A 26,746-nucleotide genomic window follows, 5' to 3' on the forward strand; every position below is an offset into this window, starting at 1 on the left:
GTTAAGTTGCTCTTTCATTAACAGTCTGTTTGCTGAGTCTTCCCAAAGTTCATAAACTGGTATTTCCCAAATTCACTTTTTGTTTAGAAGAACTATTATTTCTCATAAGATACAGTTTGGTTGGCTCTGTAGGCCATCTGAGGTTTTCTACTGTACACCTCAGTAAGACCAAATGAACATCATGCGATACAGTACTTGACCCTAGTGCCAAGCCTGTCCAAAGAAGAATCCACAGAGCAACAGAGTCTTGAACTAACGTTTTTTCTACCAGCAGCACCTGTTTGATTTTGGAAAAATAAAGGAGGAAAAAAAAGGAGAAAAATCATAAAGAAACAAACCTGGTGAAAATGAGTAAGTTCCACAACCATGTGCTACTTATTCCCAAAATCTGCACAACTATAGTTTCCACATACATCTACTGCAAAAATAGCCAGTCAAAAAGAAAAGGCTAAAATTGTAGATGGTAAACAAAGGTGGGACATACAATCTAAAAATGGTGCAGTTCAGAAGAAGGTGAAAGGACTAATCATTTCAAGTCATGCATTCTAGTAAAGCTGAACCAGTTTAGAACAAACAGGAGGGAGCAACAGGACAGAAGTAAATGCTGTCCTTCTAAGGCCTTATTTACCTTACCAAACAGGATCTATTTAAATGTCCTGGCTTTTCAGCGATTACCCCACTAGGCGCCTGCCAAGCTCCAGATGAGAGCTCCAGATGGCTGACTTTCAAAGCTTTCTGGCTCTGCTGCTCTTGTTCTTTCTCAGTGCTGCTTACTCTCCATTGGTGTACTGTCTGATTATGCAGACAGTAACAACATTAAGTCAAAGTGGTTGACAGCACCTAACCATCTTTGACTGAGCTAATCAGGGTCCATCCTGGTTAGTATGCAGATGGGGGACCACTAAGAAATTTAGGACCTGTAAATTAGGTGTTTTTTAAAAAAAAATTCCAGTAAACCACTTCTGTATTGTTGCCAAGAGTGCTACTTGGAATGTCCATCTAATCTTCTTTATAGAAAAAGAGTAGGTGGAAGAGTTCAGTTACACTGGGTTCATTATGTTTTTCTGCTGATCATAATTTAATATTTATTTCTGCTTTCAGCAACTTCCTCATTACATACAGTAACTCTAGATGTACAATAGTGGGACTTAGACCCTGGTAAATGGATTGCATAAAGGTTTGTTCACATAAAGAGGAGTTTATTGAGGGAACCTAAACTAATTTAAATTTTAATGGCATCTGGAAAGATTTCCTGCCTAAATATTGGTAATCCATAGCAGCTAATATAAAACTTCTATAACTAATTGAATTATAGCTCTAAAGAATCAGGTGAACATCAACGAAAACCTCTTAAATTATTTCAGCCACTTTATCAACAGAATTATTTGTTTTTCAAATCTCTTTGAAAAGACATAAAAGAAAATATTCACAATATTATGAAGAGTAAGACTAAAATTTATTTATCACATGTTAACTGCATTTCAAAAAATCTCTAATATTACATATAAGCAATAAAATTTATATAAAACAAACATTCAGATTTCTAATTTCCACACATCTAGTATCCAGGTGAAAAAACCTTAAATGGCTAGCAAAAATCAAATAAAAAACAATGTTTATATATACAAATCCAAGGATTTCAAAATGTCAATGATCAAGATTTAGTTGCAGCTGGCATAAGACATCTGGGAGGCAGGGGGTAGTTTCAGTTGTGCTAAGATGTTATTGTAAATGATCAGAGACACAGATCACAAAAGTAAGTTTGTGGAAGACCAGGAATTCCCACTTGCAACTAATTTTCAAATGCATATACCTGCATTCATCTGTGTTCTTATTTCCCTATCATTTTTACTTTGTTATATTTGATTGATTAATTATGTGCTATCAAATCATTGTTTAGTCTTAGCAACCACATAGATTTTCACCACGATGATCTATCCCTAACCTAATATTTCAGGCCTTCCAATGGTGCATCTATTGCCCCTGTAACTGAGTCTACCTTGCTGCTGGTCATCCCCTTCTCTTTCCTTCCATCCTTCCCAGCGTTAGAGCCTTTTCTGGAGAACTAGGTCTTCACATAATGTATCTGAAGTAGGATAATTTGAGCCTGGTCATTTGTGCCTCAAGTGAGGACCTTGGGATGATTTGTTTGATGATCCGTTTGTTTTCTAGGCAGTTCATGGAATTCTCAGAAGTCTTCTCCAACACCAAAGTTCAAGGCTTCAGGACTCTTCCTATCCTGCTTCTTTGAATTCCAACTTTCGCTTCCATAGAGGATTGCAGAGAATGCTATAGCGTGTGTGATTCTGATCCTTGTAGATATAGACACATCACGGCATTTGAATGTCTTTTCCAAGGCCTTCATGGCTGCTCTGCTGAGTGCTCGTCTGTGGGGTATTTTTTTTTTAGATTTTTATCCCGCCTTTTTCCATATACAACTCAAGGTGGCAAACATACCAATACTCCTTCCTCCTCTTGTTTCTTAGCTGCTTGTTCCTTTACTGTTGATAGTTGATGCTAAAAGGCAGACGCTATCCACCACTAAAGCATCTTCATTGTCAATTCTAAGGTTGGTTGTTCTACCTGTTGTCATTAGTTTGTTCTTGTTTATATTGAATTTTAGTCCGTACTAGGGCTTGCAGATCCTTTGCATTTTCAGCTATCAGGATAGGGTCATCAGCATAGTGCAGGTTATTGATGTTTCTTTCTCCAGTTTTAAAACCATGTTCATCTTCTGCCAGTTCAGCTTCCCTTAATATATATTCAGCATATAGGTTGAATAAATAAGGGGAGAATATGCAGTCTTGTCGGACTTCTTTGCCAACCTGGAGTCAGTCTGTTTCACCATGTTCTGTTCATACTGTGGCTTTGTGACCTGTATATTCGTTTCTCATGAGGATAATGAGATGTTCTGGGATTCCCATTTTTCTGAGCATTTTCTACAGCTTGATGTGATCAACATAATCAAAGGCTTTTCTATAATCAATGAAGTGCATACTTCTTTTTGGTATTCTTTGGCTTTCTCAATTATCCTTCAGTAATAATGTCTCATGTTCCTCAGCCTTTTCTAAAGCCAGCTTGAACATCGGATATCTCTTTTTCCATGCAGGGCTCTAATCTACATAGGATGATCCTAAGCATTATTTTGCTAGCATGTGAAATTAAGGATATTGTATGATAGTTTGCACAGTCTGTTAAGTCCCCTTTTTTTGGTATTGGAATCTAGATTGATTGGCCATTGTGTCCTTCTCCAGATTTTCTGGCATAGGTTGGTTAGAACTTTGATTATTCTTCTGTTGTTTGCCATATTTCAGTGGGTATTCTATCAGTTCCCACTACCTTCCAACCTGATAATGACCAGAGTGTTGATCTAACTTCATCTTCTAGTACTAGAGGTTCTTGTAAATAAGGAATATCTTCTAAGGTATCTTGGGTGTTGATGTCTCCACTGTATAATGTTTCAGTATACTCCTTCCATCTTCCTTTGATCTCCTTTGATACCAATTTGAGGTTGGAACCTTCTTCTGAGTTCAGAGTCCTTTTGAAAGACTTTCCTTGTTTTTTCATGTCTGTTTTCATCTTCAATGTCTTTACAAATGTTGTTGTGATACTGCTTCTTGTTTCTTCTAACAACTGTGTGAAACTCTTTGTTATGTTTCTTCCTGAGATTTTTGTCTTTCTTGGCTTTGGCTTCTCTTTTCTTGGCAATTTCCATGGTTTGTTCTGTCATTCAGTTTGCTTTCTTCTATTTCTTCGTCTTTAGCAGTCTCTTTTTACGTTCATTTTTAATGACTTCATTAAGTTCATTCCACAGTTCCTCTGGTTCTCTATCAATGAGTTTCAGGACTTCAAAGCAGTTCCTGATCTTCTCCTCGAAAATGGTGGGTATATGCTCAAGGCCATGTTGTGGAAACTGGTTGGCTTTCTTCTTATTCTTCAGCTTAACTTGGAACTTGCACATGAGCAGTTCATGATCTGTTCCATAGTCAGCCCATGCCCATATCTTTGATGCTGTAACTGAGCTCCTCCACTCCCCTTTAGCAATAATATAGTGAATTTGATTTCTATGTACTCCAACTGGTGATGTCCATGTATACAGCCATCACTCTGATTGTTTAAATGCAGTGTTAGCTATGAAGAAATCATTGGAGTAGCAGAAATTGGTAAGTCAGTTTCCTGCTTCATTCTGGTTTCCTAAGCCATACAATCCAACTATAGTTTCCTCAATGTTTGCAAATTTGGCATTCCAATCTCCAATCACAAGCAGTACATCTTGCTTGCATGTTCTGTCAATTTCAAATTGAACTTGATCATAAATCTCATCTACTTTCTCTTCTTCTATATCTGTGGTTGGAGCATAAATCCGAATGATCATTATATTAAAGGGTTGTCCATGAAGTCTAATAGATATTATTTGGTCATTGATTGGATTGTAGCCAAGAACTGCTCTTGCAATACCCTTCCTACCTATAAAAGCAATGCCAATGAAATACTGAAAGGTGTTTGTTCCCCTCATGGACTTACACATGCAGGCAGCATCTGGTTCCAGAGAATGATGAGATGTTGTTTGTGGCTTGAGGCTAAAAGCTCCAGATTTCACTCTTGTCAATATACATCCTGAGCTTGTGAGCTCTGGTATTTGTAAGGGTTCTGTAGGTTACAGCTACAATATGTATGTAAGTATGTACAACAGATGCCCATTAAGGAAGAAGAGCCGCATAGTACCCTGGTGCGTAAATCATGCTCTGCCACAACAGTTGGATTTCTCTAGTGCTGAACTACCAAAACTCAGGCTACATTATGGCTTTGTTCAATGTGAGAACCTGGCTGGCTGTTGCAGGCCCCCCTTCCTCAAGCAGCATGTGTGGCCTGACCAGGCAATATGCATTCTTGCGACAGCTTCCATTCCACGGAAAGCTCTCAGAGAATGGAAACCCAGAGTTAAAAATGTTCCTACGCTCTGAGTGTTTTATAAACTAGCCAAAGCAGTGTTGTTTCAGCAGGTGCTTGGCCCTTAGGATAGTTTAAGCTTTGGGGTACCCAGGAGGTTCTTTGTGGTTTACTGGGGTTTTAAATATCTATAAATATTCCTTCCTTCCTTCCTTCCTTCCTTCCTTCCTTCCTTCCTTCCTTCCTTCCTTCCTTCCTTCCTTCCTTCCTTCCTTCCTCCCTTCCTCCCTTCCTCCCTTCCTCCCTTCCTCCCTTCCTCCCTTCCTCCCCTCCTTCCCTGCAATATTTAAATGTTAAAAAATATCTTTTTTTTCTTTTTTCCTTTTTTGTTTATGACATTGTTGTACCTTTCCCAGACTCCTTCTTAATTGGGGCAGGCTTTAAATGTTGCAGATAGATAGATAGATAGATAGATAGATAGATAGATAGATAGATAGATAGATAGATAGATAGATAATGGCTTGTATGCTTCATCCCAAAAATGGCTTATCAATATTTTGAATTAAGATGTAAATGAAAATGGGATTGGAGCTGACCACTTACAAACACAGTGAATTACTTTCCAGCAGTTAATGCATATGTGTATTCAGAGTAAAGCAAGAAAGCAAACCCATAATAATAATAATAAAGAAGCAGTTACTATGTTGTTATATCCAAAAGTTATTAATATAACACACTGACATTTTGGAACTAACACCACAGGTGTTTCTCCCTCCTCCCTCCCTTATGCCTGCCTGCCTGCCTGCCTGCCTGCCTGCCTGCCTGCCTGCCTTCCTTCCTTCCTTCCTTCCTTCCTTCCTTCCTTCCTTCCTTCCTTCCTTCCTTCCTTCCTTCCCTGCAATATTTAAACAGTTCTCTCAATTTACAAACAATTCCCAGTTCATTAAGTTATAAACAAAATATTCCCTATTATTTCATAATATCTTCTAACAAAGCCTTGCAAAATAAAAATAATTATGAAAAAACTTCTAAACTACCCTTTATTCTGTTTTCAAAAAGTATGTCAATCATTTAGAATCTTACATCTGCCATAGCTTGTCTGGCAGTCAACTGTTAGCAGTGCTGGCCTAACGTATATGCAATCCTACTGAACTGAATACTAAGGCAATTTCTAAAGTATGTTCCACTTGCTTTGCATAAAATACTTTAACTGCTTTGGTATGATTCTCCAGTTGTCATGATCTAATTAAAGTGGTGTTGGAACAGATCAATTATAGACTGGAACTAAGAACCGTTTTGTTGGATAAATTTCAGTAGTGACAAAGTTCAACATATCATTGTATTAATAGATATATATCCCACCTTTATTTTGTACAACTCAAGGCAGTGTACCTGATGCTTCCACCTTCTACTTTCCCCACAATAACCCTGTGATGCTGTTAAGAGAAAGCAACTGGCCCAAAGTCATCTAGCTGGCTTTTATGCCTTAGGGAAGAATAGAGTTCAGATGCTGAAGTTGCTGGCTTCTGGTTCAGCACCTTAATCACTACACCAAACTGGCTCTTGTCATTTTTATTCCACCTTCTTTCTTTGTAATAGAGTAAAAACAAAACATTTGTTGTTAAAAAAAAGTCTCTGTGATGTTTAATAAATAAAATGAGCAATTTTTAGAGAGATAATATAAATCCAAGTCAATAAATTTACCTCCACATTTCAAAATCACACCAGTTCCTACAAGTTGAAATTGCTGAGCATAGTCATGGGAGAGCTCCATAATGGGAGTGTGAAATAATTTTAAACATACCATTACTCAATCAATCTTCATTTTTAGAGAGAATACGCTTTTCATTATTCATGATAACAGCATTTCTTTTATTATTCATTTGCTATAAACACATTTAGTGTTTAAACTGATGTCTGACTATGGCATGGCAGCAACAGAAACCCTCTCTACAGCTGTCACCAGCTGGTGTTATTTTATTTACCCAGAATGCTCCTGGCTTTGTAATTATTGGAAGAGTGGAGGATGCAAAATGTAGAGTTCACATCTGGTGTGTATTGTGGAATTTTTCACTTGCTGCTGGCTGAGTACTCTATGCAGGAATGGCGCAAACTTAATTACTAACATCTTTTCCAGGTGCTTCTCTGGGACCTGGGTGCTTTTTAGGGTCTGATCTGAACAGTTGGCATATTGGCCATCCCACCATTTAACAGAATTCCAGATTGAGCTGATGCAGATTGAGCTGACCCAAACACTATTTCTTGGAGATGTCAGTATTTACACTGAAGCTACCATGGCAGGAGCAGTTCATGTCCTTCGTAAATTTCAACCAGATCTCAAACATTACCCATGAAGGAACTCATGCCCTCAATATGGCTTTTGCTCTGAAGAAGAGAGATTCTTACACAGGTACCATGGACAAGTCTTTGCCTGGTAAAGGTTGGGTTGCTTCAGCAGATGCTGTTCTTCATGGATGGGAACCAGATTAGGCTATAGTCAGCCCCAGAGGATGATAAATTTGTTTAGATTCTAGGAGGCTTTGAAAGATGCTTTTCTAACCTGGCTGTTTTTTCTATTTGCAACTCAGTGGAGATATGGAATATCAAGCTAGGGTTTGATGTGGTGGTTCCTCATAGCCCCCTCAGCCCTAAGTTGAGGTTGTGACACTCCATGGTAAATGAGGTGGTTCAGTGCTTAGATCTCAAGGAAGTGGATGTAGTTCTTGAATATATTGTGTACTTCTTTTGGCCTGTTAGACTCTTTTCAGTCTTAGTTTATATGGGCTTCCAAGGATTTCACTCTGCCAATGATTTCTGAGATTAACATCTCTCTTTGGCAGGTGATGTTCCCTTAAAGGAGATGGTGGTGAGAACCTTGTTTAAAAAAATCTTTTGACTTGACCACATTGAACAACTATTAGCTTATCTGTTAGCCAAATTGAAAGAGAAGGCAGTGATGCTGCAATTCCAGGAATGTTTAAAGAAAACAGGTTATTTAGATCTGTCTCATTCTGAGTTTAGACAATTTTGGTGCAGAATTGCCCTTGGCTGCCAAGATGGAGGATCTATACCTTGATTAAAATAGAAGAAATGTGACTCTGTTGATACTCCTGGATCTCTCAGTAGCTTGTAATACTATTGATCATGGCATTATTTTGGCTATGATGGGAACTGAAGGTTGGATTCATTTTAGGGTAGTGACTTTGCTCCTATTTTAGGAAGTACTATCAGAATGAAGTTTTGGCAAGTATTCTATTTTCCTTTCCATATTATTTAACATTTACGTTAAGCCACTGGAAAGGATTGTGCATAGGTACAGAGCCAATATGTTGAATACATTCAGCCTTACTTCTCTGTTCCTTTGAATTAAGGGTTGGGGGTCCCAAGAACCTCTGCACATCTCCAGGCTATAAAAGTCAAGATGTGGAAGAAAAAGATAAAGCTGAATTATAACACAGAAGAAGCCCTGTTAAAGTGTTTGTCTTTATGAAGACTCAAACTAGACAGAGAAGAGGGACATACACAGACTTGTATGTCAAGTTCAAAACTTTCAGGCATGACAACTGAAGATGGTACTCAAATTTGAAGGCAGAGAATCAAAGATGTACTCTTTGATAAACTAATTTTATTATAGATACTAAAAATGCCATACTTAGAGTAGAAAACCAGTAACTGCCAACCATACAGCTCAAGATATATATGTTTCATATCCATCCCAAGATTTAAATCTTACACCTCTTTTCCCTAGTTGTGTGCCTAAAAGACAGAGAGCCAGCCAGAGTTCCATAGTGGAAGCGGCTGACATTTGTATGTTATTACTGAAATGGACCTGCATGGTCTCAGGCTCTTTGCATTTGACTTTGGTCCTTCTAGCCCTCACAGCTTTGCTCCAGTCATCCAAGTTTTTTTATAGTACTTCACAGTACTCATATAAAGTCAACAGGAGACTTTATAATGGCCCACAGACTCTTCTAGGTGTCCAACCCATCTCAATGACTGTCTTCCTTAGATATCCTCTTCGGACGCTGTTTCTGCCTCTGTTTTGTTCTCTCTCCCTTTCCTTCATGACATCACCATATTGGATCATTCCTGGGGAATGTAGTACCATTCAAAAGACAAACTATACCATATTTATTTTACTTTAATCTTCAGCTTGTTTGTTTCTTATGCTTCCCAAAACTGCCTCCAGACATTTGTTTATAACCTCCACACTCTCCTTCGTTAATGAGAAGTAGAACTTCATGTTATTAAGTGCTGATTTAGTCCAAACCTCCTAATATCTTCTAGCAGATTCATCATGTACATGCCAAAGGGCAAAGAAGGCAATATGGAACACAAATCCCACAGGAAACCAGACTGGAATACATCCAAATAATCAAGATAGTATACAAGATTACTTTGTGCTGTGAAGCCAGAAATATTTTGATGAATTTGATCTTAACAACAAGATAGATAAGGTGGGGAGACAGGAGAGGTGCATAAACCATGCATAGCATGAAAAATGAAGTATGGCCTTTGTTTCATAATGTTGAAATTCAGGTTCACCCACTGAAGTTAAATGCAGACAGTTTCAGCATTGATACAAACAAATACTTCTTCACATCATGCATAGTTAAAATAGATGTAGTAATGGGCATTAATTGAGATGTACTGATGGGCATCAATTCAAATGGTTTTAAAAATGGACTGGCTTTATATTGCTTTCAAGCAACAGCCTTATATACCACTTGCTACAGAGCAGAAATGTTAGCATGTGACATTAAATGCTGAACTAGATGGGCCCTTAATCTAATCCAGCTGCCCTCTTACATTTTTAACACATTGATGGTACTTAAACCTCCAAGATCCTTCTCTTCTTTGTCATATTGTACAAAGTTGTACAAAGAGAAACCCACCCATCATGATTAGATAGTGCATCCATTTCTGCTTCTGCTGTCACCCTGATAATCAAGTCATGTGATTTCTATAAATGTAGCAAACTGGTCACAATCAGGCTTTGATGGTTTTCTGCCTGATCAGCTAAATCTACTAACAGCAGGTTCCTCACTGTACAAAATCAGCTAGGTTGTGCACAGATGGAATCGTGGTAGAGAAATTATGAAAAGAAATAGTTTAAATTTAAGTTTTTGTCTTCTTTTGGGAATGACAAAAATTATTCATAATTATTTAATGATAATTATTCATAATTATTCAGATATTTTTGTAATGAAATTATACCATCTCAGCTAACAGGTAATGCAGCTAAATAAATACTGTTATTTCATATTACAATGGAATTTTAGAATACCTGTCATACTTACAATTGAATGCTTAAGAATGATCTCTGAAAGCCATTTTAAAAATTCCCTAAAGACATAATAGTAGGTGGCACAGAGCAAAGATTCAGGTTATTTTTTTCCTTTTTGATAATTTATGAATATTTGATGATGGTGATGATGATAGGCAAAATTCACCAAATCTTGAAAACATGTTGCTCAAATTCATCTAAACAAATAAAGTAACAGTAAAGTAACAATTTGTAATAATGAACACATTAATCAATGATGTAAATAACCATACCAAGATTCTTAACACTGACATCTAAATACTTCTCTAAAGCTACATATATTTTGGACTATCTCTGCTTATCTAAAAAACCCTTCTGTTAAAATCCAAACAGTGAATTCTTAAAGAAACAAAAAGATTAATTCTATTATCAATCTTTTAAATAGTGTAACCCTTCAAAATTAGGTTAATGTGAAAGAGGGGGGGGAAGCTACAATACCACATCACTATAATATTACTGAAGTCATAGATACTGTCTCTTTAGATGTAGGATAGAAAAACACAGTCTGTTCCTCTAATTCTCTGTCTCTGTCTCAGTGTTTCTCAACCTTGGAGACTTGAAGATGTATGGACTTGAGAAACACTGATACACACACACACACATACACACACAACCCCCAACCGCCCCACACATCTATACACCAATAATGTTTCATTTTAAAGATCTAACATATTTTGTTTCACTTTTACCCAGATCAGGTATACTACAGTACAGTAAAAATTAAGTCAAGATTACTTTCAAGGAAATTTACCTTTGAATCAAGCTTTACTCATACTGACTTCACAAACCTGTCCATGTAGCTTTACTGGCTTACCACTGCCTTTTTCTGTTTTTGTTTTTGTTTTTTTCACCCTCCCATCTAGTCTAAACCCTGCTGTTTAGATTCTCTGAAAATTCAGGGGAAAAAGTGACTTTTCTAAAGGTGCCAAATATATATCATCAGCAAAATATATCTCATTCCAAGGACATACCACTTGAATACATGCACTTCACGGATTTGACACAGAGTCAAAATAGCACACCAGCAATCTGATGGTGGACAAAATATCAGTATTATCTCCAGAGGTTTTTCGGAAGAGCCATATTGTAACTGCTTTCCAAAAGAAGATTTAAGCAGGAGTCAACCAGATCTTGGCAGGCCAGGTGAGGAGCTCATTCCAGAGAGTTGGATTGCGATGGAGAAATGCTTCTACAGGGTCCCTGCACCCTTATGAGCAAAGTAAAGAGGCCAACCAGAGTTACCTTGGAGGAAATGTGTGTATAGATATTCATAAATATCCATGCCTTTATACCTTTGTTCAGTCAAACCAGCATCTTTAATTGTACTTGGAAATGTAGTGTCAGTCAACGCAGCGTCCACCAGTCAGCATACTGGCTGCTGCATTCAGCACTAACTGGAACTTCCAGGTAGTCTTCAGGGGCAGCTCCAGAAACAGCACATTGCAGTAGTCTAATAGGGAAACAGTGAGGGCGTGGTGTTGCGAGAGCCTATCACACCAAATTCTGAAAATTGGAGTCGTGGTTTCAGCAATACTGAAGGATATCACACTGGAATAGACTGCAATGTAGTTAAGGTGCATTTTAATGGCTGATGCATAGAGTGTCAAGTTCATTAACCATAATATGAACATGATTACTTTAGCCTCTCCTGACTTGGTATATCTGCACCTTAGACATGTAAATTGAAAGGCCTCCATGACATTTCTAAGTCAAATGCAGTCATTGGAGAATAAACACTAAGTCATAATAGCGACTGAGCTGTACAGTGCCAAATAACTGTTAATATTTTTTATATTTAGGATATTAGAAATGTTAAAGTTGATGTATCCAGAGGTCAAACTACTATCCTTACAATCATTCACATGGACACCTTACATTTTTTATTATTATTGGTTTGCAAAGTAACTTCACACTGGCAACTAGGAAAATACAGTGTGCATTATGAATACACGCTTGTGAAAGAAATGACAGGTTTTATCATATTATATAATTCAGAACACTGACATACTCCTCCTTGTAGCCATGCTCTTATTTACAGGATTTAAACTGTCTGAAACTATGAAAATACTGAACCATCTGTTAAGGATGAGCCGTTGTGAATTTATCTTGTCTGTACTGTAAAAAAAAGTAGCTTTCAAATATACCATATTATAAATGAGTCATGGGATTGGGGACGTACAGAAATCACATTAATAAATAATGCAGGTTACATTGCAATTTATTTTCTGTGTAGTAAAACTGACATTTAAAAGCTCAGCAACACTCACGTATGCATTCCTTGTGCAATTCAAATGGGGTTTGAGAAAACAGTTTGTAGAAAATATTTTTATTTTATATCTATATTTACAGCTTCTAAAATTAGAAATAGCCTCCGCTGGACCTGGGTGCCACTGAGAGCATTGTTTCTACTCCAGTCTTAGGTCAACTGGTGAAGTGGTCTGCTCTCAGCTCTTGGAGCAAAAAGCAGCTTTAAAGAGACTTCAGACAGGAACACGTTAAGGTAAAACATAATCATGACAGGATAAACTGGGCATAGTAGGTCAATAAATTCACTACTCCTTCAAAATTAGGAATGAAATGTATTTTTTCATAAAAAGAAAATATTTAGTGGACTTTTATGCATATTGAAATCAGTCAGTCAGCTCTTTATTATAGCAATGACCAGAATTCATTTGGAAGTCAAACATGTATTCAAATATATCTAATTACTAAAAATAAGCAGTACCATAACATTTTAACCCCCTCAAGTCCTGCTGGGCTGTCTCATTGAGGCAGGCATGGGCAAATTCCTGGGAGGGATGAGCCACGAATGTCCGGAGTGTATGCCAAGAGCACAGAACCCTCACAGGGTCGCCAAGGCATGAAGACCAAAGGAGTGTGCAGACGGGGGGAAGGTGCAGCCCTTCCGGGATGCAAGTCTCAAGGGGATGGTTGGGAGAGCCACCAGGAGAGTACAGTGAGAGTAGGCTCACACAAAAGCAAGAAGAGAGGAGCAAGCACCCTCTCCTTCCACCCCAGTGTTTCAAGAGTTTTCAGGTGACCTCAGGGAGCTGCTGAGACAGGTGGAGGGGGTATTTCCATGGCTCCATTCTGGGGAACTGAGTCTACTGGAGGAGCTGGTATAGAGAAGCAGGGACATGATCTTGGAGAAGGAATCCAGAAGCTGTTAGGGAAACACCAGGTGCAGAAGCAACATGTCTTAAGTCCAGAGAGGCAGGAAAGCAGCTAGTCTCAGACTAGCCCCCACCTGACTCCCTGGGGTATAAGCGGGAGGGAAGAGAAGACTTGCAGGATTCTGTTATTGTAGTCTATTTCAATACAGTATAGCTCTAGTCTTCCTGTGGAGTCTGTTTCTTGATCTGGTCTAGCATGAAGTGTTGACAGAAAACTGGCTGGCTCTAATTTGTCATAGGAGTGAAACAAGGCTGTATTGTTGTTTAGTCATTAAGTCGTGTCCGACTCTTCGTGACCCCATGAACCATATTGCGCCAGGCCTTCCTGTCCTTCACTGCCTCCCTGAGTTTGCTCAGTTTTATGCTCATTGCTTCAGTGATGCCATCTAACCATCTCATCCTCTGCCATCCTCTTCTCCTTTTGCCTTCAATCTTTCCCAGCATCAGGGTCTTCTCCAAAGAGATCTCTCTTCGCATTAGGTGACCAAAGTATCTGAGCTTGAGCTTCATTATCGATCCTTCCAATGAGCAATCAGGGTTGATTTCCTTTAAGATTGACTGGTTTGACCTCCTAGCAGTCCAGGGGACTCTCAAGAGTCTTCTCCAGCACCACAGTTCAAAGGCATCAATTTGTCGGTGCTCAGCCTTCTTTATGGTCCAGCTCTCACAGCCATACATTACTACTGGAAAAACCATAGCTTTGACTATGCGGATCTTTGTCGGCAAGGTGACGTCTCTGCTTTTTAATATGCTATCTAGGTTTGCCATAGCTTTCCTCCCAAGGAGCAAGCGTCTTTTAATTTCAGGGCTGCAGTCTCCGTCTGCGGTGATCTTGGAGCCCAAATAAATGAAGTCTGTTACTGCTTCCATTGCTACCCCTTCTATTTGCCAGGAATTGATGGGTCCAGATGCCATGATCTTAGTTTTTTTAATGTTGAGTTTCAAGCCAGCTTTCACACTCTCCTCTTTCACCCTCATAAAGAGGCTCTTTAGTTCTTCTTCACTTTCTGCCATTAGGGTGGTATCGTCTGCATATCTGAGGTTATTGATGATTCTCCCTGCAATCTTAATTCCGGCTTGTGATTCTTCCAGCCTGGCATTTCTCATGATGTACTCTGCATATAGGTTAAATAAGCAGGGTGACAGTATACAGCCTTGTCATACACCTTTCCCTATTTTGAACCAATCGGTTGTTCCATGACTGGTTCTAACTGTTGCTTCTTGGCCCGCATACAGATTTCTCAGGAGACAGGTAAGGTGGTCTGGTACTCCCAACTCTTTAAGAATTTGCCACAGTTTGTTGTGATCCACACAATCAAAGGCTTTTGCATAGTCAATGAAGCAGAAGTAGATATTTTTCTGGAACTCTCGTGCTTTCTCCATGATCCAGCGAATGTTGGCGATTTGATCTCTAGTTCCTCTGCCTCTTCGAAACCCAGCTTGTACATCCGGTAGTTCTCGGTTCATGTATTGCTGAAGCCTAGCTTGTAGGATTTTGAGCATAACCTTGCTAGCATGTGAAATGAGTGCAATTGTGCGATAGTTTGAGCATTCTTTGGCATTGCCCTTCTTTGGAATTGGAACATAAACTGACCTTTTCCAATCCCGTGGCCACTGTTGCATTTTCCACACTTGCTGGCATATTGAATGCAGCACTTTAACACCATCGTCTTTTAGTATTTTAAATAACTCAGCTGGAATACTGTCATCTCCACTAGCTTTGTTGTTAGCAATGCTTCCTAAGGCCCACTTGACTTCACTCTCTAGGATGTCTGGCTCAAGGTCAGTGATCGCACCAGCGTGGACATCGGGGACATTAAGATCTTTCTTGTATAGTTCTTCTGTGTATTCTTGCCACCTCTTCTTAATCTCTTCTGCTTCTGTTAGGTCCCTGCCTTTTTTGTCTTTTATCATGCCCATCTTTGCACTAAACGTTCCTTTCATATCTCCAATTTTCTTGTAGAGATCTCTAGTCTTCCCCATTCTATTGTTTTCCTCGATTTCTTTGCATTGTTCATTTAAAAAGGCCTTCTTATCTCTCCTTGCTATTCTCTGGAAATCTGCATTCAGTTGTTTATATCTTTCCCTTTCACCCTTGCTTTTCGCATTCCTTCTTTCCACAGCTATTTGTAAAGCCTCATCAGACAGCCATTTTGCTTTCTTGCATTTCTTTTTCTTTGGGATGGTTTTAGTTGCTGCCTCCTGTACAATGTTACGAATCTCCGTCCATAGTTCTTCAGGCACTCTGTCTACCAAATCTAATCCTCTAAATCTATTCATCACCTTCACTGTGTACTCACAAGGAATATGATCTAAGTCATACCTGAGTGGTCTAGTGGTTTTCCCTACATTCTTCAATTTAAGCCTAAATTTTGCAGTAAGAAGCTCATGATCTGAGCCACAGTCAGCTCCTGGTCTTGTTTTTGCTGTCTGTATAGAGCTTCTCCATCTTTGGCTGCAAAGTATATAATCAATCTGGTTTCGGTATTGACCATCTGGTGATGTCCATGTGTAGAGTCGTCTCTTGTGTTGTTGGAAAAGAGTGTTTGCTATGACTAGCTTGAATTAAAGAATTACAGAATAAGGTAGTATAAAATATTTTACAGTACCCTAGTTGTGTTGCTCTGGAGTATAAACCCTCCAATCTTCTTTCAGTCTGAAGGTGTTTTGATTATAAGTTAATGCTTTAAGTACAACATAATTAACAAGACTGTAACTCTTTTATTAAAATCTGCCTATTGCTTATTTTATTTTAAAACTCAAATTAAAAGTTAATTAACTAAGTCAAGTAACTGTTCACAATAAGTGATTAAAGAGTTTAAATTGCTTCAGATATGCACACATATTTTGCAGCATTACTGAATATTACTTTTGTTAAAATAGATATAAAAGAAATGGCATAGATAAGTATGAGCAATGCTATTACGGAATAACTTAAGTGCTGCCATAGTTACCTCTGCTGAATTCAAAACAGTAAGTGTCCACTGGATTTCAGCCAACAGTGGGATCATATACATATCTTAGTTGAGGTATGAATCACTGAGTTCAATGGGTCTTACTTCTGTGAAAAAGTATATAGGGTTTCATCCTACAAGTAGAAATTTTGATCTAAAAAGTCACTGATCAGTTCATTGATGATTTTTTTTTTTTTTTTTTTGCAAAATGATTCTCTTTGGAAGGAGAGCAAATTGAAAGAAGCATTGATGTATCACTCTGGGAGCTGGAATACATGGGAGGAAAGAAGTGTGTGTAACACATAAGATACCATCTCCAGCCAGGATACAAGCACAAAGGTCTATTATATTTGTCTAGATGTCCACCTTCCTTTGAACTTCATGTGGCTGCACTCCAAATTTTACCAATAATACTTCTCGAATTTCACTTGGTTACTTGCCTTAGTCAAACAGCTTTGGTTTTAGCAATAATCTCCTCTTGAAAGAAGAAAATATAAAACTGAATCTGCTGTCCAACTTTCATTGATTACCAAAACAAGTGATTACATGAAAGAGTTTATCAGTTGTAACTAAATAGCCAAAAGGAATTGCAGATAATTAAGTTCTGGGATGCTTAGTTGTGTCAATGTAAGCAAAGAAAGAAAGAAAGAAATGAAATGAAAAATAATGTTTAAAAGGCATAATGACAAGCTGATTAACAGATGGCCAAGAATATATCTGTAATCATAAAAATAGATTTTTATTCATGGTACACTTGCTTCAATGATTACTGTAACTGCAGATATTAACTCTTGACTTTCATGTTACCATACTTAGAAAAGGCAAAGGATTTAAAAAAGGAAGATCATAAATTCATTGCATCAGAATGTGCATACACACAGAGAGACACATTAATAGAGTTTCTGTAATCATTTCAAAGGATACCTAAAGAAATGGAGTAAAATCTAGCATAAAATTTGATGCACAAGATTCCTCCTCCCTAAATACTTTCATGTAGTGTTTAGGGAAGAGGTATCTAAGTTCAACATAAAAAGAGAAAATTGATTTTTGTTTTTATTTGTACTGGAAATATTGTAGTGTCTCAAAAAAAAAAAACAACCTTTTCTAAAAGTTGTCTGGCAATAGAGGGAGATATATTTTGGAGCTGAAGATGGATTGAAACCTTGATCTAACCCACTAAAATAATTCTTAATTTCTTCCAGGAAGGCTATAGAACAATTCCATGCATGTCAATAACAGGAGACTGGGATATTATTTCAAATGCAGCCATACAGATATGCAAGTGTTTTGCCTTTGAGGTTCCCGTCTTATTGTTATAAATACAGTACCTGAAGGAGAATTTGCCCAGATATGATTCACACACTTAAATTGCACATATTGTTTCATTAGTCTGGATGAGTGAAGAAATAATATGTTTCTTATTTTCAGAAACAATAATGCTTCATTTAATATTTAGATAGTACTCATATCTATTTTTCAATAATTCTCACTCAGAATACTCTAAAGCTAGCTAGAATTATTCTCTCTTTAGAAACAGAATGTTGTATTAAGGCTTCCCTATAATCAGCCATTGCGTTCATAAATGATTATTTCATTGTTTGCTCCCAGAATTGTTCCCGTTTTCCCCCATTCAACTACTGCATAGCTTAATACTTGGCTTTAATGAAATCAGTACGGGTTTCTTCCCCATTAAATACCCCTTCCCTCTTGATACTTGTATAAATATAATCCAGCAAAACAGATTGCGGGATCTATAGATCTCAGGATTTCCTAAGAGGTTTCCAGAAAGAAAGCTTCCAGTGATGTTATTCCTTGGGTTGTGAGTGGACTGGCAGCAGGCTCACTGCCTCAAGGTACTCTCTTTTTAAATAACATCCCCCAAAGGCTGTTGAAAGGTGATGGGACCCTGGCCATAAGGCTTTTTCAGGAAAGCAAGGTTTAAAAAACCCAGACCAAATGAAGAAGATATGATTTTTTGGGATGAAAGGAATCTCCGTCCAAGTACAAGTAAACTGGAAGGCAGGCAGTGCAGTGGTGAAGTGTCTCGTATGTGCCCAGGCAAGATAGTTCTCTCTGTCTCAGACCAAGGAGGGGCTGATAATGATGGCTCAATGACTAGGTCAAGGAATGGATCATCTGTTTGTCAACAGTTATGATAACAATGTGGAATATTAAATACTAATGATAAATGGGATGGCTACCACCATCATGCACACTGGCAAAAAGAACATTTCATGTATTCAGAATAGTACACACCATTTGAAACCAACATTTTTTCAAAGGAGTAATTTAAGAAAGGACCTAAATTCATGGGTGGCCAAAGTTCTGTAGGAACTTTAACTTAGGTCTCCCATGTCCAAGTCCAAACATTAGATTACAGCAGTTTTATTACTACAGCAAGACCACAAGGATATATAGCTCAGTTTTTCATGTATTGCAGCTTATCATATCATCCAAACTGGGAACTTCAATTGGCGTAACTGTGACTTACCTGAAACTGTAACCCAGATTCATAATTTTGTGTTGTTTAATATGTGTTATAATTTTCCATAGAGGTTAATGTTTGTTCTTCCCTTAATATCTTATAGTTTAGGTCAGGCTCAAAAAGCTGTAACAGAGACGATTGTTTGTGCTAGGGTACAATCAGGGAAGTTTGTGGAAGATCAAAAAAGTCAAGAGAGTTAGGCATGTGCACAAAGCTCACCTGTTTTAAACATGTATCATACACATCACACACATGTAAAAAAGGGCCAGGTTGTGATACATGATAGTGCGAGCATCTTGACTTTTCTGATCCTCCCCTGCATATGCCTTAGAGTGCAATTATCCTGATGTCATTTCAGCCTTGTGCTGAAGATCAGAACTTGTAATCCCACTTCTATGAACTTTAAATCATGCAACTAGGACATTCAATTTTAGTTGACATTTTTCTCAACCTGTAAATATTAACACTTACATTGTTATGTAGTTAATTTATTAGTTTGCTTTAATCTTGCTTATGTTACAGATTATATCTCTTTTCTTTATTTGAATATTTTGGAAAATATAAACTAAATCAGTATCCATAATTAAGTGTTATGCTTCATTTACTGCTGTCTTCTCAAATTCTTTGTTTACTTGCAGTCATAATTCAAAGGGCAATTACTTCACAGAACAAACCAAAATAAATTCCCCCCCATGATTACCTCACATTTGGTACATTTAAGGTATTATGCAATATTTGATCAGCAATAAACAACCTTTTGTAATTTATAGAGGAGTGCAGATTTTGGTTCTTTGTTCATGTCTGATTATACTGTATGTTGTATCAGTAAATATCACATGGATTTGGAATTACATAAAAATATAAGAACAACCCTGCTAGATAAGGCCAAGGCCTAGCCCACTGTCTTTTGTAGGGCTCAGCCAGATGCATCTGAGATTCTCACAAGGAGATGGAGATATATGCCTCTCCTGTTGTTCCATTTCAACTGATCTTTGAAGACATGCTGTCCCCACTCTAGAAGTAATATGAGCCTTCGAGATCAATAGTGTGTGATAGAAAAGTCCACTGTGATTTTATCCTATTCCCTTTTAAAGCCATCCAAGTTAGTGGCCATCACCATGTCTTGTGCTAATGGACTGGATAGGTTAATTGTCTGCTGTGTGAAAAAGTAGTTCCTTCAGTCTATTATAAATCTTTTTCCAGTTACATTAACTGAAAGGCCTGGCCCCAGTCTTTTGAGAGATGAAGAAAAACTTTTCCCTGTCAGCATTTATTTATTTAAAGAACTTATATGGCCACCTATCTCACATAGTGATCCTAAGTGGCTCATAATAACCAATAAAAACAAAACAACAGAACAACCCTTTCCCCCAGATGCCAGACTTTTTTTTCTTTGCAGTTATATAGCACGAAGTCCTCACTGAAAATCTTCTTCTTTGCAAACTATGAGACTTGAATAGACTGTCAGGACTGAGGAAATGGATTCCCTTAGTCATTGTCAGTCTTTGATTCCACCGTTTTTTTCTTCACTGAACTCTACTATTGAAGAAAACAGGAGAATGCTTCAGAAGAACTGATGCACCAAGATTTATTAAAAGAATCAAACATGAGACTATGGATGACAATTTTAGATCACAGCTTTGTGCTATACAACAATAATGGGTGTGATGCATGATAAAACTCTCCATTTCACTTGGCTGGATGATTCCGTTAACCAAATTATCCTAGGGTGATAGCATTTAGCTCGGGATAGTTTAGCCATGGGAATGTATAAAGAAGGTTTGTACTGTAAAAGTCTGCAGCAATGAAGTCAACTTGGAATACATTTTCCATCCAGAGATTCAGATTTATTCAGTGGATCTGGTGGTAATAAGTGATCAACCTGGGCTAAATTGCAGAGAATATATATCATCGTACAGAATCTGTGATTGCTTGATCATGGCTGGCTCTCTTGATGGATTCACAAACACATTTACCATATGGTGCCTGCTTAAAAATTCCTCCTTTAGTTGTTTTAATCACATGCAGAGATAGTTGTTTATAGAGTTGGCAGCTACTGCATCATGACCAAACTAGCAACTGATATGATGAGTAACATCGCTCTAGGAGAAGCATACTGACACTGTTTAGCATTCACAGCAAAAGACCAGTAAACTGCTTGGGGCTTGTGAAGAATGTTTAAGCTGTGAACATTATAAAATAGTATTTAAAATAGTACTGCTATTTATATTTATGTTTTCTTAATTAACAGTATTTATAAACTTCACTTCAACCTTATGGATGTAAAGGTGATTTACAATAATAGGACTATAAATAAGCTTTTAACCATAACATGCAAAAATTAATATGTATACAATAAACACTGATACAGTAAATAAGAAAAATAAACTTGGGTGATATTTGGTAATACTGTATTCATTATCCGAAAGAAATTCCAGATAGAAATCAGTTTTCCTGCAGCTGTCCTTATGAATTCATTAAGCAAGTCTTCACAGAAAGAAGAATAAGATAATAGGGATAAGAACATTTGAAAATATTGTATAAAATAGCCCTTAAAAACTCCAAGTGCTCTTTTAAAAACAGATTTGTTTATCAACATCATCATCATCATCCACCATCATCATTCTGTGGTGGCAGCAAAATGCTTGGTCATATTGGCTGGCTGTGTCAAAGTGACAGGTAACTTTGCCATACATAAACATGCCTCTTTTCCCCCAATGCTTGGCTGCAAATTATATATCCCACCTTTACCCTTGACCCATCAAGTTCTTCCTTTGCCAAGTTCAATTCCGACCAGAAATGTATTCAGGTGATAATGGAATTTTGGAACTCTAAGCCAGGAATTTAGTAATAGGAAATAGAAAAATACCGACAAGAGGTACAGTGCATTGTACTGTCCTTTATATTCTTTTCTACAGAAATGTTCTAAAATGTTTTGGCATTTTTAAGAGATGACTGAATCTGAATCTAGCAGAGCTAAATTTCTTATGCAAAAGGCTAATACATTTGCATTAATTTCCCACCCCCCAAAAAAGACATAAATATATTGCAAAATATAATATATTGTGTCAGTGCTGGAGAATATCTTATAATAAACAAGAAGATTATGTTCTTTTTATGGAGGATCAGTTATCTGAATGCTTTCCTTTGCATTTGTGTTGCAGATTTCTAGCAAATAAAGGTTTGCCTCTGGGTGGGTTTGTTCAAAAGGCTGAAAAATATATGATTATTTTCATGTAAGCATCATTTGGCTCATCTGCACAAGTGGAACTGGGGGATGCCAGAGTAAATGGCTCTTTTCCTGAGGAAAAGTTGCTTTTAACTGTGCTCACCATACCCCCTACATTCTTATCTCATTTGTGCCTACCTTAAGAATCCATGTATCACGTGAAAATGACATTTTATCTACCTTTTCTACCCTAGAGAGGTTTTGTTGTTGTTGTTATTGATGGTCTTCAACAGCTCAAGATGGGGGTTTATTATTTCTGACACCTTCAATGATCTTTCATGGGCAATTGCAGGTGCTGGAAATAAACAATAGACATGGATTAGTATCAGAGATACTGTGCTGTGCAGGTGTAGGAGACAAGAGATTCAGTGAGTAAGCACTTTATGTAACTCTTTCCACCCTTTTCATTTTTATTTGCAGCCTCTCTGATATACTTGCTAGAAGCTTTAATGGGCTAATGGAAGTGAGAACGTCCCCTCATACCTATATTTAAGATTTTCCCTCTTGTTATTCAGAAATGTTTTAATCTCCATAGCAAATGTTCAGTTTCAATCTTTAGGGTATAGCCTAAGAAATCATATCATAAATAAATTAAAACTTTGAAAGAGGAACAGCTCCTTCTGACAGGGTTAAAAGGACCTTCTCCTTGACAGCTTGGTAATGTGACTTGCCCTTAGGGATATGGTGCAAGTGTTTTGTCATCTGTTAAAAGAGCCATTCATGTTGAGATTCCCCAACACTGATTTGGCTATTAAATGTTAAATATTTTGGGCTGTTGTTTTTATAGCGTTGGTGCCATTTCCACATGATAGGATTAAAATAAATAAGGGCGATCGTTTGTATCTTCCCCGTAGGTGCTGCCTTTCAGACATGAAGGGGACGCCTGGACCGCTGAGGACCTGCGCCAGGCAGCCCCTCGCGTGACAGTGCCGGGCCAAAAGTGCCATGACGGTCGACCTCGAGTTCCCACAACAGCTATCTACGCTGTTTTGCACAGATGAAGCAGAACCTCTCCTTCAAAATGCCAGCAGTTTTGCGGGGCAGGGCTGACCCTGGCCCGTGGAGACCTCGCCGCCCCAGGCATCTCTGAGGTAAACACGCAGAGCGGCAAAACAGGAGCAGGGCTGTTTTCGCGAGGAGTTCTGCGCGCGGGGAGGATGCCGGAAGCGCGGAGGCTTTTCCGCCGACACGGGGCTCCGCGGCTGAACGCGGGCTTCCCGGGGGGCCCCCGCCGATTTCGGGGCGGGCGATAAGGGCGCGGTCCGCGCCGCTTCCCTCCGCCCGTGCATCCTCAGAGCAGAGCGAGGCAAACCAACGCTGGGCAGCTACCGCTTGGGCGGCTGCCACCTAGAGACGGGAGGGCGGGACAAGCGGGGAAGCGGCGGCATTAGCAGCAGCCGCGGCGGCTTCCGCACGTAGCAGCGGCAGCGCTCCTGCTCCCTCCCTTCCTCCGCCACCCAGCAAGGCGGCGGGCAGCGCGGAAAACCCGCCAGCCAGCCCTCCGTTCTGCCCCGGGCAGGCACCCTCGTCGTCGGCCAGTCCTCCCTCCGCGCGGCGGCCAGATGATGAACTTTCTGCGACGCAGGCTCTCGGACAGCAGCTTCATCGCCAACCTGCCCAATGGGTACATGACCGACCTGCAGCGGCCGGAGCCCCAACAGCCTCCCCCTCCGGCGGTCCCGCCTGCCTCTTCGGCAGCGTCTTCCTCCTCTTCCCCGGCCTCGGAGCGCAGGCAGCCGCAGCCAGCAGCGCCTCCTCCTCAGCCGTCTCAGCCGCCGCCGCCGCCGGCGCCGCAGCAGCAGCAGTCGGTGGGCAGCAGCTTCTTCAGCTCCCTCTCCAACGCCGTGAAGCAGACGGCAGCTTCGGCGGGCTTGGTGGACGCCGCCTCGGCTTCCTCAGCGGCAGCCAGAAAGTTCAAGCTGCTCCTGGTCATCGACGAGCCGCACACGGACTGGTAAGGCGCCCCATCCCTCCTTCAGCTAGGAGCGCTACGGGGCGAGGAGCGCCAGCCCTGGCTGCGCGGGAGGGACGTGGCCGCGGCAGCGCGCAGGGACCGGGAATGTGCCACCCCGGGGCCGGAAAGAGCCCCTGCCCGTGGCATTGCCCCCGTTGGGCTGCAGTGAGGCCAAAGGGCATGGCCCCGAGGCTGGCTTGCCAAGGTGGAAGGGCAGCAGTAATGTAGGATAAGGTGGGTTGCTTCTGGCCTGAGCGGGCTCGGGGCCACTTCCAACTTATCTCCTTCCTGCAAAGGACTGCCACAGGAGGGAGCAGAAAGAGGTATCCAACCTGCCTGTAGATGATCACATGACATCGTTACACATGTGCATGTTTGGCCGGGAGTATGTGCGCTAGGAAGTTGCCGTTTCCAGGTTTGGTACACTTGAGGAATGTGTCAGGGCATCAGAGAACTCGAGGAGCAGATCTCAGGCTTTTCTCAACCAGTAAAAGGAATATTCTGGAAATGGTGGAATGAGACAATAGTTTTGACCACATCAAAGGCGAAGCCTATGAGACGAAGTGTGTGAAACCACAATTTAAGTATGTGTGTGTTCTCACACATATGTAAAAACAATCTGGGTATATCATGAACTTTGCCTACATATCTTGAATGTTTAACATGATCATTTTTCACTTGAATAGCAGCAAGCTGTTTAATTTTATTTGGGGTTATCTGTCATATTAAGAACCAGACAATTTTACATATTTGGTCTAGGGAAGTAAATTCTGAATTAGCTTGAAATTATTTTAACAATATATTTAATCTCTGCTCACAAAAATGAAATTTGTAAAACGAATTGATAAATATCAAATATGAAAACTGTGCCTAAAGGTAATAATTTCTGGGTTATCTACATCTTGGGCTAGATCTTATTTGAAGCTCTTGAAAATATTTACACAATTGACTGGTCTGGAGCTACATTCAGTATTACTTGAAGCTAAACTGGTTAAGTTCATCTATGCAAGACAAGATATATTTGCATGTATTTTAATAAGAAAGAAGATGCTATACAGAATTATTTTGAATTATTATTGAAAAGGCATATTTTGTAGAATACTTTAAATCTCATGGTTTTACTGTTTAACAAAACCATATTTATATATTTCTTTTAGGGCCATTAATAGCTTGTTTTACAATGGGTTTATTAATTTTAAAGGTGTCACAATAGGATTCTAACAATGTAGCCCTGTACATGGTTCTCAGACATAACGGCTGCTATGTTTGGTATATGCTTACATAGGAGTATTTATTGGGAGTAAATAAATTCAATCCCATACAGTATGTCATTAGACAAGAACAAAGTGGCCATATTGTGTTTGCTGCAACAAGTTAGCAGAGGTATCTATCTAGATGTTTGTGTGTCAGTGCATGAAAATTAATTAGGTTTTAACAGATGCAATACTAGTCATTATTACATATTATCAATTTCCATTTTTAATAATCTTTTTATATACACATATAGTACTGTGTGTGTATACATATACTTATTGTTGAATGTTGATGAAAAACAGTTAATGATTCACTGTCTCATTTGATTACCCTGGTTTTCGTTTTCTTAGTATTATGTGGAAAGGACAGGTAAGGATAGGAAACAAATACAGTAAGAGGTAATTTAACTTTTTAATAACTAACTCAAAATAGCAATAAAAAGATAAAGAACTATAAGTTGTAATGTTTGATAACTTATGATAAAGCATGATTTAAATTCAAGTCCAGGTCACTTTGTGATAGCTTTTCAAACCTTGAGTCTTTCAGATGTAATGTGGCCCCATAGCTGGGAATTCGCATGTTGCAGTCATAACTTATCTGTAAGGTGCCAGGTTTATGACAATTAGCTATGAGTACCTCCATGTTCAGAGGATTTATATGTTGGATAACACATTCCAGGGACAAATAATATGAGATGATAATCACATTTCATGATTTGCTTAAGAATTTCCAAAGACATTTGGTACCCGATGTGAAAACAGAATGGTAGCTTAGAAGGGCTTTATCTGATCCAGTAAAATGCACTAAAGTCTAAACCAAAAAATGCAACTGTCAAACATTTCCTCAGGTGCCATATTCATTTGGCTTTTTAGAGCTGCATAATATAAAGTTTTTTTCTATGAGTCTAATTATACCTGTGAACCTTTGGTTATTGTCTTCTATTTGTTTTGACAGATCCGTCTATTTATGTAACATGTAGTTAATGTATCATTTTTTGGTTCTCCAAATCTAGAGTAAATTTGGTTTCAGAAATTGCAGGTGTGGTGAAATTTGTGAAACTTCTCTGTTTATCAACAGATATAATAACAAAGCTTATGTGGAAAACAGCTGTTATTTTTTTTCTCTGAAGGCTCTCCTGTATAAAGCCAGAAGACAAAATAGGTCTGCAGAAGATTTGCTAAATTGTATCATATAACAGAAAATTGAAGTTACATATTATGGGACATATACTTCTCTAGGAAATACATATTTATGTTTAGTATAATGATTATGGCATTTATTTATTTATTTATTTATTTATTTATTAATCACATTTATATGGGCGCCCATCTCACAAAAAGAGACTCTGGGCGGCATATTAATTTGTATGACCATGTGAATTAATTTAGTAGATGTCTATACCATGGTTTGCCTGTAAGAAGGTGATTATAGTTGTTTGCAGAGTATTTAGATTTTAAGATATAGAATATTAATAACAAATA

The 26,746-nt window shown here is 38.7% G+C and overlaps 1 protein-coding gene across 1 annotated transcript in view; it reads left to right on the forward strand.

Moving 5' to 3' along the window:
* Nucleotides 1-20,541: 20,541 nt before the first annotated feature.
* The window catches only part of SYN2 (synapsin II), a 143,873-nt gene continuing 137,668 nt past the window's right edge, over nt 20,542-26,746 (forward strand). The window contains exon 1 of the mRNA XM_088134116.1: nt 20,542-24,011. Coding sequence (XP_087990242.1) covers nt 23,620-24,011 — 392 coding nt within the window. The 5' untranslated portion in view covers nt 20,542-23,619. The remainder of the gene's footprint in view (nt 24,012-26,746) is intronic.

This window comes from Python bivittatus, unplaced genomic scaffold (assembly GCF_059951505.1).
Source record: "Python bivittatus isolate LINGU-HERP-01145 unplaced genomic scaffold, Pbiv_v1 ctg000080_np1212, whole genome shotgun sequence".
NCBI lineage: Eukaryota > Metazoa > Chordata > Lepidosauria > Squamata > Pythonidae > Python > Python bivittatus.